Source organism: Galeopterus variegatus, unplaced genomic scaffold (genome assembly GCF_000696425.1).
Source record: "Galeopterus variegatus unplaced genomic scaffold, G_variegatus-3.0.2 Scaffold1468, whole genome shotgun sequence".
NCBI lineage: Eukaryota > Metazoa > Chordata > Mammalia > Dermoptera > Cynocephalidae > Galeopterus > Galeopterus variegatus.
Window position 1 is genome coordinate 253972 of NW_007727579.1, and position 13154 is coordinate 267125.

General features: G+C 37.4%; 1 protein-coding gene across 1 annotated transcript; it reads left to right on the top strand.

Moving 5' to 3' along the window:
- Window positions 1-1459: 1459 nt before the first annotated feature.
- Window positions 1460-12723, top strand: LOC103594061 (uncharacterized protein C14orf53-like). Its single transcript, XM_008577246.1, is given in 11 exon segments — window positions 1460-1509; window positions 1619-1771; window positions 3082-3178; window positions 3867-3917; window positions 5609-5686; window positions 5886-5969; window positions 6480-6539; window positions 6923-7064; window positions 12370-12428; window positions 12605-12656; window positions 12659-12723. Coding segments are annotated over 11 exon segments (891 nt in total).
- The last annotated feature ends 431 nt before the right edge of the window (window positions 12724-13154 follow it).

Sequence of the window (13154 nt, forward strand, 5' to 3'; positions counted from 1 at the left end):
TTAAATAATCCCCAAACCCAAACCAAATATACAAAACCCCACTAAAATGTGAACACCTAACATAAACCAGGCATGTTACGTATTATATTTTATGCTCACAACAAACCTAACAGGTCAATATTACCATTCTCATTTTTACAAAAGTGGAAACTGAGGCTCAAAGAATGCAGTAGCTTGCTTAAAGGCAGCTCACTGCTCACAGAGAAGCTGAGATCCAAACCAAGTTCTAACAAACTAAATCTTAGGCTATTTCTACTATAATACTCTGTCTTTAAGTTTTCCCAAAAGATAAAGGATTTAAGTTACTTTGGAGAACACCCCAGAAAATGGCTGGAAATGTTCAGTTAATACTTGAAATTGACATGAGTTAACTTACATTTGAGAACTTCACTAAAAATACTGCCCTAAAACTGTGTTTAAAGGGTATATAAAAAAAAAATGCATAACTCTTTTTTTTTTTTGACCAGTAGGGGAACGCAACCCTTGGCATGGTGTGGTCTGCACCACTGCTCAGCCAGTGAGTGCACCGGCCATCCCTATATAGGATCCAAACCCACGGCCTCAGCGCTACCGGTGCCGCACTCTCCCAAGTGAGCCACGGGGCCAGCCCAAGAATGCATAACTCTTTGGGTTATCTTCCACACACTAAGTGACATAGATGAAGACAGGAGATCTTAAGGTCCAGAAGAAATGTGGTTCTGTTAAAGAGAGGGAAATAGAGGAAGAATCAGAATCCTAAGGTAAGCCTGGAATTACAGTCTTCCAGGAAAGAGTCTGGCTATGGAAAGACATACTGACAGTATGTATCTTTCACAAATTATATCTTCTTGCTACATGTTCAATATTCTTTTACCTTGCCATTATGATACATTAAGTTTTAAAGACTGGAGAAAAATGACAATGGCTGAAATATTACAATACTCTACTATGTCCACACCCTGCATTTGCCAGTTTGCCCTCTGTTTTTTGAAAATGTCTCTTAGATGTATCCTCCCTCCTCCTGTGGCCCCCAGAAGGTAGGTGTTGTGTCTTTATCTTTTCCTCACTCATAGAATCCAGCAGTGTGCCCTAACAGATAGTAGTTGCCACGGAAGATGGTATTGATGAGCTATTTTTGACAGGCCACCGTTTTCTAACACAATATGAATTCCATAATGTAGATATGCTTTTTTCTATCTTATTCATTCAAAGACTTCAGAATAAAACTTTCTGCATTTGCCTAAAGCTAAGGCAAGAACTGATCAAATGTAGTTAGTATTTTCAGTCAAAAGTTGACATTAATGTTGGCTGTTGACTTTGTGGCCTTAGGGACCATTGTGACCTCAAGCTGTAGCTAATGTCAGTCCAATGCAATAGGAGTTTCAAGAATAGCAGCACAAAAATGATACCTGGATGAGAAAAGAAGGTACATATTTTCAAGAAGTCCTCTTTATTCTTAGAGTAGAAGTTTCCCTTCAAGATGACAAGTGTTACAAACTCTTCAGAATCTTACTTACCATCAAAAATAAGGTGAGTCTTGGATGGAAGATGCTAAATGGTAACTATCCAGGAGGGAAAACAAGGTCTCTCTGTATTAACCCAGTCTAAAAGCAGGTATTATCGTTGTCTCTTCCCACAGAAGTTCTAAAGCAGATGACAGCTACTTGAAAGAATTGAACGAGGACTTAAAGCTCAGGGAGCAGGAACTGCTAGAAATGTTAAAACCTCTAGAAGATAAGAACAACCTCTTATTCCAGAAGTTAATGTCTAACTTGGAGGAAAAACAGAGAAGGTAAAAGCTTCTTACTCAGGATTCCTAGAGGCATAAAGACTGGAGAACTTAATCTCCATAGGACTGGCAATAATTATTTATTTATATCATTTTTTTATTAAAAGATTTGGACATTCAGCTGTAGTAGGTAAAGAATTTGTAACCACAAAATCAGGGTCACAATGAATCCTTTATTTTCTTTTAGTAAAATTAAATATGACTCAGCTCTCATTTCATGGGGCTATAGTTATTACTCTACCTCCCTAGGGTGCCCAGCCAAGAAACAGGTAAGAGCCTTTAATAACTTTGGTCAGTCCTGGTCACACTGGTAGCTTCCTTATTCGTGTTTGTGGAATCACTTTAGTACAAATGACTGCTCTTTCTATGCCAAGCAACGGAATGGCAATTTTTTTCTGAGCCTAGGAGTCCTCTGACTTAGGGCATGGCCTCTCTAAATAAAGTAGGCAGCTGAGGTCTTAAATCTTTACTAGAGCACTCACTGTTCTCGGGATTCACCAACTCTCAGTTTTCTTCCTACTCTCAGAAAATCTCACCTCAACAGGTCTACCTTCATTCTATACCCTTGTCATAAGTATTGCAAGGAACTTAGACTTTTGGAGAACAAAAGCTGGCGGGAAATTGTAGTCAAACACTAGCTGCTTGCAACCCAGCAGCACAGACTTCTCTCAGGGCAAGAGAACACAAAGGTCTGGCTCACTGCTTAGAATTAGGCAGGAAAATTTACAAGGAACACAAACATAATGACTTTAAGGAATATCCTCTCTCACAGTCAAAGACTTGATATTGATTCAGATTTTGTTAGAACTTCCTAATGGCTTGCATTCTCTGGGGGCTACCATAAGGATATAAGTGGTTTCCCCAACAAACTCAAATGTCTTTGTATGGAGAAGCAAAGGGGTTGGAAGAGGTAGACAGAGATAGGGTAGGGAATAACTCTGGGATTTATCATGAAGAAATCAGTTTCTTCAACCTCCTCCTTTACAGGAGCAGAATCACCTCTACTTCTTCCAAAAGTCATACACCAAAACTTTCTTCTGAGGAGGTGGAAAGCAGTTTCACTGACTGTTGAAGACCCAAGTTTTGAGCAATAAAGAACACAGAATTTATTACAGAGCACAAAGCTAAGGCAAATGTCAATTAGGAGTGGATTCACCTTAGTTATAGAGACCTTCTATGTCCAGAAGGACTTCCATAACACCTGAGATTTCAGCCCCCATCTAACTTCCATGGTAGAGCACTTTCTGACTGGTTGCAGAATATTAATATTACCCTTTGGGAGGTATGTATCTTTTATGATGTCTCCCTTCCAGTCTGCAGATTATGACGCACATCATGGCAGGGAAGGGGAGTGATGAATCCTCAGTCATGGAGCTCATTAAGGAAGCAGAGGAGATGAAACAGAACCTGGTAAGAGGTTGGTGGGTACTCCAGAGAATGGCCTTCTGAACAGGCTCAACTCCATTAAATTGTCAGAAGTGGAAGGAAAGACAGAGTGCTCATTTCCAGCATCTGATGTTCCAATACTCACATCTCCTTGATTTACAAAGTCCAGGATGATTCAAAGGCAGTCAGATGGAATGTTTGGAAAAACAAGGGCTACCTAGCAAAAATTCTATTTCTTTGAATTTTTAAAAGTTTTTCATCAGAGTGGTTAATGAATACAAGCACATTAACCCTTCACATTTCAGAAATAATAGAAAATACCTATTAAAATAAAAGAAAAGAAATAATTTGCTCTGAGAGATTCTTGTAAGATTTTTTAAAAAATCAACAATGTAAAAGATCTTACAAATTATAAATTAGTGATCTAAGCCTTAAATGTTAGGAACTCATTTTTATTGATACCATCTCACAATTAGCATAATAAAGTATTATTCAGAATAATAACTTGCTGGGGTTTTTTTTTAACCTTCATCATCATAAGACATCTCTGTTGTTCCTGGATTTTGGGGTAGGCCCATTCATTGGTGTCCTTTGTGGTTTGCTATGTCCCTGAACCTCAGTCCCACCATTACTTAGTAATTCCTTTTAACCTCACTTTAATGGCTGGACAAATGCATGTTTCTGTTTGTTTGGTTCCCCACCCCCTCAACAGGAAAGGAAAAACAAGATGCTTTGGAAGGAAATGGAGATGCTATGGAATAAGGTGTGCCTCTAAGGATCTCTTGAAAGTACCATCCTACAAATCATAATGGAAAGAAACTCCTTTTCTTCTGGTTCCTATCTTCATTTTTTCATGTTCCTGCTTCCACCCGTGCTTCATTCCAGTCCATTCTTTACACGTCAGCCAAAGAAATATTTTCAAACAATCAACGCATATCATTCCTCTTATGAAAACCCTTTACGGCCACTCTTTATTGTAGCATAATCTGGCTCTTGCCTCCCTTTCCAGTCCCTTCTCATAGATGTCCTCCCTTTGCTTTCTATGCAACCACCATACTGGCCTCCTGTGGTTTCTCAAATGTGCTAAGTCTTTCACTATCTCAAGGCCTTTTCTCTTGTTTTACCCCCTTCCTGTAATTCTGTTTTCTCACAGTTGGCTCATTCCATCCTTCAGGTCTCAGTTTAAATGTCACCTCCTCAGAGAGGACCTCTTTGTTTATGCCATCTTATATAGGTCATCCTCCCTTACTTCCTATTATGCAACTCTGTTCATGTTCTCTATAGCATATTCCATAATATAAACATTATTATTTTTATTATGTATATATCTCTATATATTTTTTTACTTGTTTCTTGTCTCCCCACCTCCTTCTGGAACACAAGCTCCTCCAGTATCTTGATTACTTTGTCTAAATTCCTAGCATTTAGCACAATGTTTAGAACATAGTAGACAATCAATAAATGTAAATTGAGTAAACAAATGAATTAATACCTAATTCTAATGCCCCTACGATTTTACAACAATCTCTGCACTAAGATAACAATATTAGGGGCTTTTGCTGGAAAACTTGTGGGGAGGGGGTGGGAGGGAGGGAATTCCTTTGTGGACCCAAGTGCTTTTTCATAGACCATGCAACTAGAACAGATTGTATCTTGTGATATAAACAGGTGTGTGGTGTGATCTCTGACTACCTTTTTCACCTTTCCACAAATAATTAGATACCTTCAAGCTCTGCATCCTGTTCTGCATCAGGTTCTCAGTGGCAGCTACAAACCAGTTCTATGAGTTGTCAGAAGCTTTAGTTCCTGAGTTCTGGAATCCTAGTGATAGGATATGTGCCAGCACAATTCCTCTATCAAAATCCAGCTTCTTCAGAGCACCCAAAACACTTTTTATAAGGGATGTCCAAATACTTTTGCTTGTGGTCAACTTTCCCTCCCCATAGTTTAGACAGGAGGAATGGAGAATAGCAGCATCCCTAGTGGTTAAGAACAGTCTTCAGAGTCAGAAAGATCTGTGTCAAATTCCAGCTCTGTATTTTCCTAGCTGTGACCCTAAACGAATGACTAAACCTCTTCAAGTCTCAGTTTTCTCATCTATAAAATGGAAATAAAAATAGTCCTAAAAGAGCTGTGAGGACTAAATGAGGATGTTTGGAATATGGTAAAGTAGTGAAAGTAAGTGAAGTAATGTAGTAGTGTACTCCAGCTTAGAGTAGTGACTGGCATATAATAAGGGTTCAGTTAATAGTTTTTATTACTATAAGGTACACTCAGGAGACTGAATGGGAGGGCTTATTATATTCTGAACTCCGTCCGGTAGTGCACTTTTCATGTCAGTCTCTGAGAAATTACTAACTGGCAGGAACCAAAGTCCCTGATATCCGTGATGGTCTTCCACTTCCCTCATTAATTCCCACTAATTTAAAGCTTTGCCAAAATGTCTCTCCACAGACATTAGAGACAGAAGAACTGGGTGACCAACAAAAAGCCCCACAGATAAAAAACAAGGCAGACTTGCAGGACGGAAAGGCAAGTGGACCTCATGTACTTTAAAACTTCAAGATTATTGATGCCACATAGCTGGAAGCAACCTGTTGACAATCAGAGCTAATTTGGGTAGGCAGATAGATAGGATTGGGGCATCTAGGGTATTGGATTTACGGTCTGCTGAGACATTGATTTCTTTCCTGGGACCTCCTATTCTTTTAGCTCTCTTCTTTAATCCTAGGCCCCAAGTTCCCCCTCATCACCTCAGAAGACCAAAAGTGAACTGGAGACATTATTTCCAGAGAAAGTGAAGGAGATAAGGAAGGTAGCACGGCCATTCTGAATGATAGCATCTTTGAAAGAAGATAAATTAGAAATCTTTGATGTGGCAATAATCTGCCTAAGTTTTGGTGTGCTCCTAAACCAATGCAAATTTTTGTAGGTGGTCTTGTTCCCTTAGAATATTATAATTGAGTCTAAGAAGTTATGTTAGCTAGGGCAAAGTGAGAAGTTATACCAACAATACCAACTCCTCAATAGCTGTGTAATATCAGAACACTTGTTAATTTGTCTTTCAAAATTTATTTAGAGGAATTATGCTTATATCTCATCTTCTTATAACCAGCTCATTCACAGAAAATGGCTCTATTTAGCCCTTAGCTTTTAGAGAGTGGGTTGTACAGATGCGGTCAATTAAGAGGACTGTGCAGCTTAAACCAATTAATAGTAAATCTATGGCATCATAACTTTGCTGTAAGGTTTTTTGCAGCATATTGAGAAAACTAGTTTCTGATTTCAATTTACTTCGTCACCCAGAGGTTCTTTCTTCCACTAGGAAAAGCAACAGAGGAAAATGGAATGGGTCAAGTATCAGGAACAAGCCAACATCCCTCAGGTACTAAGGTCTTCCAGTGCTGGGCATGGGATGTAATTTCATTCATACAATATAAAGGCTTTTAGCCTCATATTGTTAAACCTAATTCCCTCTTTCTGGATTATCAATTATCCTACAAAAAGAAATAGATCATGGGGAGATGGCTGAAGGGACCTATCTTTGGTTTCACCTTGAGTACTGTGGAGTAAATAGTATTTCTTCCTATGTTCTTGATTTTGTTCTATTTGATATGGGAAAACAAATCACAAATACTTTCTGCCCAACTTTTAAAGACTGAACGTGATGGGTTTATTTTTTAAATTCTGGGTAAAGAACATTCCGGTAACAATGGATTTAGAGAAGCCAATGCTGTATGAGTAGCTTTGAAAAACGTCCTCTTTCAGAATGGCTTTCATGGCAAAGTGATTGAGCTGAGAATTGAAGCCTTGAAGAACTACCAGAAGGCCAATGACCTGAAATTATCACTGTACTTACAGCAGAATTTTGAGCCAACACAAGCATTTTTCAATCTTTCTGGGTCCCAAGGTAGGTAGAGTTTCATAGATACACAGTTTGAGATTTTGTTTTGTTTTGTTTTTCATTGGAGATCTCATTATTTGTAAAAAGAGCAACACAATGTCTGGCACACAGTTAAATGTTAACAGTGTAATAATAAATTTTTTCACTATCACTATTATTATTATTATTATATAATATATTATTATTATATAATATTATATTATTATAATACAGAAGCTCTTGTATCAAGGTAAGGATTTTCTCTGGAGAAAATTAAGTTTTCCTTTGTAAAGATAAAGTAATATATTATCTTTTTAGCATATGTAGCTGATACATAGTTGGCACTCAATAAAATATTAGTTTCCTTCCCACTTCTTCCCCTTTCTTAGGAATTACAGTTGTTTGGTCTTATGAATCTTTTTGGAATAGACTCTGCTACTTTAGAGCAGATGACCAAGGAGTTAAACATCTGACAATGGCTGTTTCACCAATCTAGATGTCCCTCTGGGACTTTCAGTGATTTCTTCCAAAGAATTTATGGCATAATTAGACAAAATCACATAGTTTCTCATTAAAAAAAAAAAAAAGAATAAAGGAATGGCTTTGAGGGACAGTGAAAGGATTCTTAAATTTTTAAGTATCTATGAATCTGAACTGTGTATTTTTAAAAAGGAACATGCAATGAGAAATCATGACCAAGGGATGACAATGTGTTATCAGTACCAGTATGTATGTCTCTAATTTCTTCTCAGTCTTATTCCATAAAGGATTGAACAGCTTATAAAAGCACACACAACACATAGGATTAAATAAATAGATGAGGAAATCAAAGGAATAGGAAAATAAGTTGAAACCAGATATGAAAATGCATAAAGGAAGTACTACGTAGTTGGCAAAGGTAGGTCACAAGTTTGGTTCTGAATCTCCCAGCAAAAAGAAACATGGATTTGCGGTGTCCACGAAGTAAGAGCAAATCAATTGCTCAGGAGAAAAATAGCTTTTCCTGGTACTGAGACCTGAAAGAACTTTCTCCTACACCTGCTTGTAATGGGGACAGGACACTACATATGTGATTAAATAGTAGCCAATGTCCTCAACAATATTTCTAAAATGAATTCAGAATCTAAATTTCCTAGGCTGTTTCTTATCTGTTCCTCGGCACAATCTGATAACAACTTACAAGTATTAATTTGAAAATTTGAAACCGTGATGGATCAACTCAGGATGAATTGGTTCAGGTACATAGCACTCTGTTGGTTTGTCTTGATCTATAGATAAAGTTTAGAAAATCTAGAAGACTGGACGGACTACCTATCCTTCAGACAGTGTTCTACACATATTTTTCTTTCATCTTATGTTTTGATAAGAATTAGACAGAAGAAAGCTGGGAAGAAAGGACCTAGAATGCAACCAGAAGCAGTCTAGTCATTAAGATACATATTAAAAAGAGAGGTGAGAACCAATATGAGGAGGACCAACAGATCCCTGTTTTACTTCATTCAAAATTAGCGGAAGGTCATCCCAAGGGATCCATAGAGTAAGGAGCCAAGAGTCTTTTAGCTCCAGATTCAAATCAAGCTTAAATTAGTAGATAGTGAAGGATTCCACTCCTCTAGATTGCCTCAGGAGGTTTTTTTTCCCCTTGTTTTTAGAACATTGAATCAAGTTTGAACTGGAACAGCCTGCAAATCAACACTCTCTTCTCTCTTCTTTCCTTTCATGCTCCTGGAAAATTAAATGATACTGTATTATAGTGTTTGGTTACCACAGATTAATGTAGTCACAGGCATGACCCATTGGTCCTGTGCTTTACTAATTGTGCATTCACTGAGCACTGACTATAGGCCAGTTTCATTTTCTAACACATATATACAAAAGCTTTGGGTATGTTTGAGCCCAAGTAGATCTGAAATCTAACAGAGTCCTAGATTTTGCTGACCTATTTATAACCTCTAGTGTTTGATTATTGAAAAGAAAACAAAAGAAGTATTAGTCCCCTTTATAGAACGATTTTAAAAGTAATTATATCAAGAAATTATTACCAACATTGGTATGGTAGAGAGGCAGTTTGGTGGCACTCAGTATTTCCTAACTTTATGTATCACTTAGACTATTATCTATTCAATATTTGTGGTTTATATTGACTTCTTTAATTTTTTAATGCATTCCTTGAAAATAAAACTTATGTTACTATTTTGAATGAAAAACCAATATAGATTTCCATAATGGAAAGTACACTTAATAATAAGTATACAAAGGAAATAATTTTCTCACTGTGATTTAAAGAATTTAATACTGTGTTCCAACCCCTCCTAAATTTATCCCAGTTCCTGCCTAAAATCATCTCACCATCAAATTTTGGGAAATTGTAATTTAATGAAAAAGATCACTAGATTTAGAGTCAGATACATGAGTTGCAGGCTTTACTCTGAGGCTCATCAGTTACATAACCTGAGCAATTCATTTAGTTTCAGTTTTATTTATCTAAAACAATCATAACATATAACAAAGTATCTTAAAAACCTGTAAATTTATGTAACCCTCAAAATGACTCTATGGGATAGGTATTATAGAACAAGAAACAAGCCCAGAGAAGCCAGGCACCTGACTCCATATGCAAAGGTTATTTCCTATTATGCTATAAAATGACAGTGTTAAAGTATGTGATTTCTCATGTCTCTCCCAGCTGTAAAGGCTATGATTTGAATCCAAGTTTGCCACCTTTTTAGTGTATAATCTTCCCAATTGAGAATCATACTCTCTAAGGTTAATTTGGTCAGCAATAAAAACATGGTTCCAAAACCAGTTGAGAGATTTGTAATTCTGCATTGAGCCCAGTAGGTGGCACCAACAACATCCAGGCTTCAAGTCCACAAATAATAGTAATTCAGGAAACGTGAAATGCTGTGGGAGAGATTGGTCTTCTATTACCCTTAGGACAAAATGTTCCATATTTATATATCAAATGAAAAGACAAAGACAAACTATGGATGTTTTATGCCATGCTCTGTGGCACCAAAGTGCATTACTGGCAGCCTTGATTAGGCCATATTAAACTGTGTTCTGCTGTACAATCCTTACTCCTTATTCTACTCCCTGAACTACAGTTCCCTTCATTCCAAAAAACAGTCTGCTGTACAATCCTTACTCCTTATTCTACTCCCTGAACTACAGTTCCCTTCATTCCAAAATGTTTTTCCAGAATGACTGTTTCACTGCCCATTTTCTTCACAATTCTTGTCTAATACTGTTTTTATCACAGATAAATCAGGCGATAGGGACACCAAATTAAAAAAATGGGTTGGGCAATTGCATAAAGTAGTGATTATTTGAAGTTTGAGTACTTAACAGTATTAGTAGATAGTTTACTTGTCCTCTAGTTTCAAAATTGATTTTCACAAACCTGTCTTAGAGAAAGGGTGGAATGTAATTTTGGACATACCTCCCAGCAAATCAGGGTACAGGCCCTTCTGTTCAGGGCATTTCCAAGTAGAGGAAGAGTTTACATGACTCTTAGCCAAGAATCCCTCTTCCCACTGTCCTGTATGCTGATTGGCTGAGTTGCAATGGTGTGACCTATTGGGCTGGCAAAATACAATCCTGTGTTAATATTACTGACTTTGTTACACTTCAAGTAATCCTCACCTGCAAATTCCCTTGAGGCACAGGACATTGCCAGTCTTCTCTGTTTAGCATACTGCATCACCTAGTCTTCTATAAGAGAAAAACATTTTTCTGTTGTTTAAAAATAGGGTGAAGTCTTTCCAGAAACAGTTCACATCTGAAGGAATTTACTTCCTGACCAGTGTAAAATTATAATTTGACTGGAGGTGTACGGCAGCCCCTCCCCAGCCTCCGTAGAATCAAGAGAGCAGTCTGTGGCCTTTGGCGGACACTAAGCAATCTCTAAATTCAGCTGCATTTCCCATCACTTGCTGGTGTTTAAAGAAGAGGTTTATCTTCAGTAATAATATTAACTTGTGACAAGGCATTTGATTCTGACAGCCCTGCTTTTCTCTATCCCCCTGCTCCACTCCCAGAAACTCTTAGTATTTCCTTGAAGTTTTTTGAGAAGAACCTGAAGGTTAGATGTGAATATTATGCTGCACTTATAAATTCAGATGAAAGTCCAGTGAGGTGGGAAATGAATACACTTGAGACCTTATTTATTCTATAACTCCCTCTGTTCTGAAAGCAAGTTATTCTTCCCAGCTATAACATTTATCTCACTTTAGTATTACTCTTCTTGATGGCTGAAATACACTTCAGCAGGTGCTGCTGAAGGGAAAATAGTAGTGTTAAGCTAAAAATGCAGAAAGGCAGGGGTGGAAAACCACAGCTAGCTCAGCCTTGATAAGTTGTATTGCTCTCAAGTACAGGTTTTTTATGCTTTGAGGCCACCTGAACCTTCTGAATGTCAAAGTTAGGTTTATGGTATTAGTAGCTTATGAAGTTAATATCTAAACTAAGCCATTCTTTCACATCCCATAAAAACCCACAGGAGTCCAGGGGGAGAATAAAATTCTTTTTTTTTCCACCTAAATATAAATTTTGAAGATTGAAAAAAAAGTGCCCTTTTAATATTAGGATTGTTCTAATAGGTGACAATACGGTTCATAACCTGCTTGCATTGCACATTCAGGAGAACAGCAGTTATGTCCAGGATAAGATTGTCATATTTAGCAAATAAAAAAAGGATACCCAATTAAATCTGAATTTCAATAAACACCAAATAATTCTTTTTATTATAAGTGTGTCCCATTTGGGAGTCCTATATTTTAGTCTGGCAACTCTTAACTTAGGACAGACTCAGTACAGGTAGTATTTAGCACCCTACAATTCTCCCCCTTTCCCCCTTTTATTGCCTCCCTTTTCCCTCTCAGCTTGTGCATATCATTCACCCTGCCTCCTCTTTCTCTTCCCCATCCCCACCTTTATCTTTCATTTGTTGTTCACTGTCCACAATTGACCATTTTTGTGGAATATATGTATAATATGATGGCGTATATGTATATACATAATTTATTATTCGATATCTTCATTTAAAGATTGTAGTAGAAGTATATTTTGTAGCCTCTGAAAGCTGTTTTTACTTGCATGTAATCTTCAAATGATTTTATCCTCCTGTGGGACATAAGCTTTCAGTAGAAAAAAGGCCCACCATTCCAACGCTAAAAATATTGTTTGATGAAGTTATTTTCTAAAACAACGATCAGAAAATTCACATCGGTGTTAATACCAGTATCCATCCTACAGTGATACAGCTATATGATACTGTAATGACAATTGCCTTGCAACTCAAAATAAAACTAGTTTTTTCCCTCAAAGTAAGCTCTCATTTTCACTGCAACCATGGGCAAAGCAACTACCAGCAGAAATGAACCCAGTGTGGTGAGAATTACTTTCTTTTTAAAAATCATTTTAAAAGCTTGAATAGATAGTGAGTGTAGATTTTTTGGAATGCACTTGTTAACATACATTCTAATTTATTTTAGGGGATTTGTAAAGTGAGTGCCCTGGCTCAATGTTTTAGCTGTCTTTTTGCCCCCGTTTTTTTCCTGTCTTAGGGAATTCTGGGATCAAAGATCTACATAGAACAACAAGGAGCTAAAAGAAGTCAGTTGATGATGTAGGAAGAAGGCTCTTTTTTCTGAGGTCACTGGCAGATGAAGCACCAAAGGTTTAGAAGGCTTGGACTCCATGTACTTTGGGCAGATTTAAAGACTAGGCACAATGATGTGTGTTAATTAAAATATTTCAAACCTTTGTTTTAGTGCTGTTTTCCCTCTCCTACCAATCTGGGTGGAAATGGTAGATGCTTGGCCTTAAGCATGTCAGGAATTTAGTCATTTAGGGATTGTAAACAGCTTCTGATTATTTTGATCACTTTTGGATTTGAGATGATTACATTTCAAACCACATTGTACAGTATGTTGTTAACGAATCCATAAAAAGGAGCTCCTCTCCACCTTTGAAGTATTGATTTCTGTGCAGTGTAAAATTGTAATTTGACCCAAGGTGTACGGCAGTCCCTCCCTGGCCTCTGTCAATATTGATTTCTGTGCAGTGTAAAATTGTAATTTGACCCAAGGTGTACGGCAGTCCCTCCCTGACCTC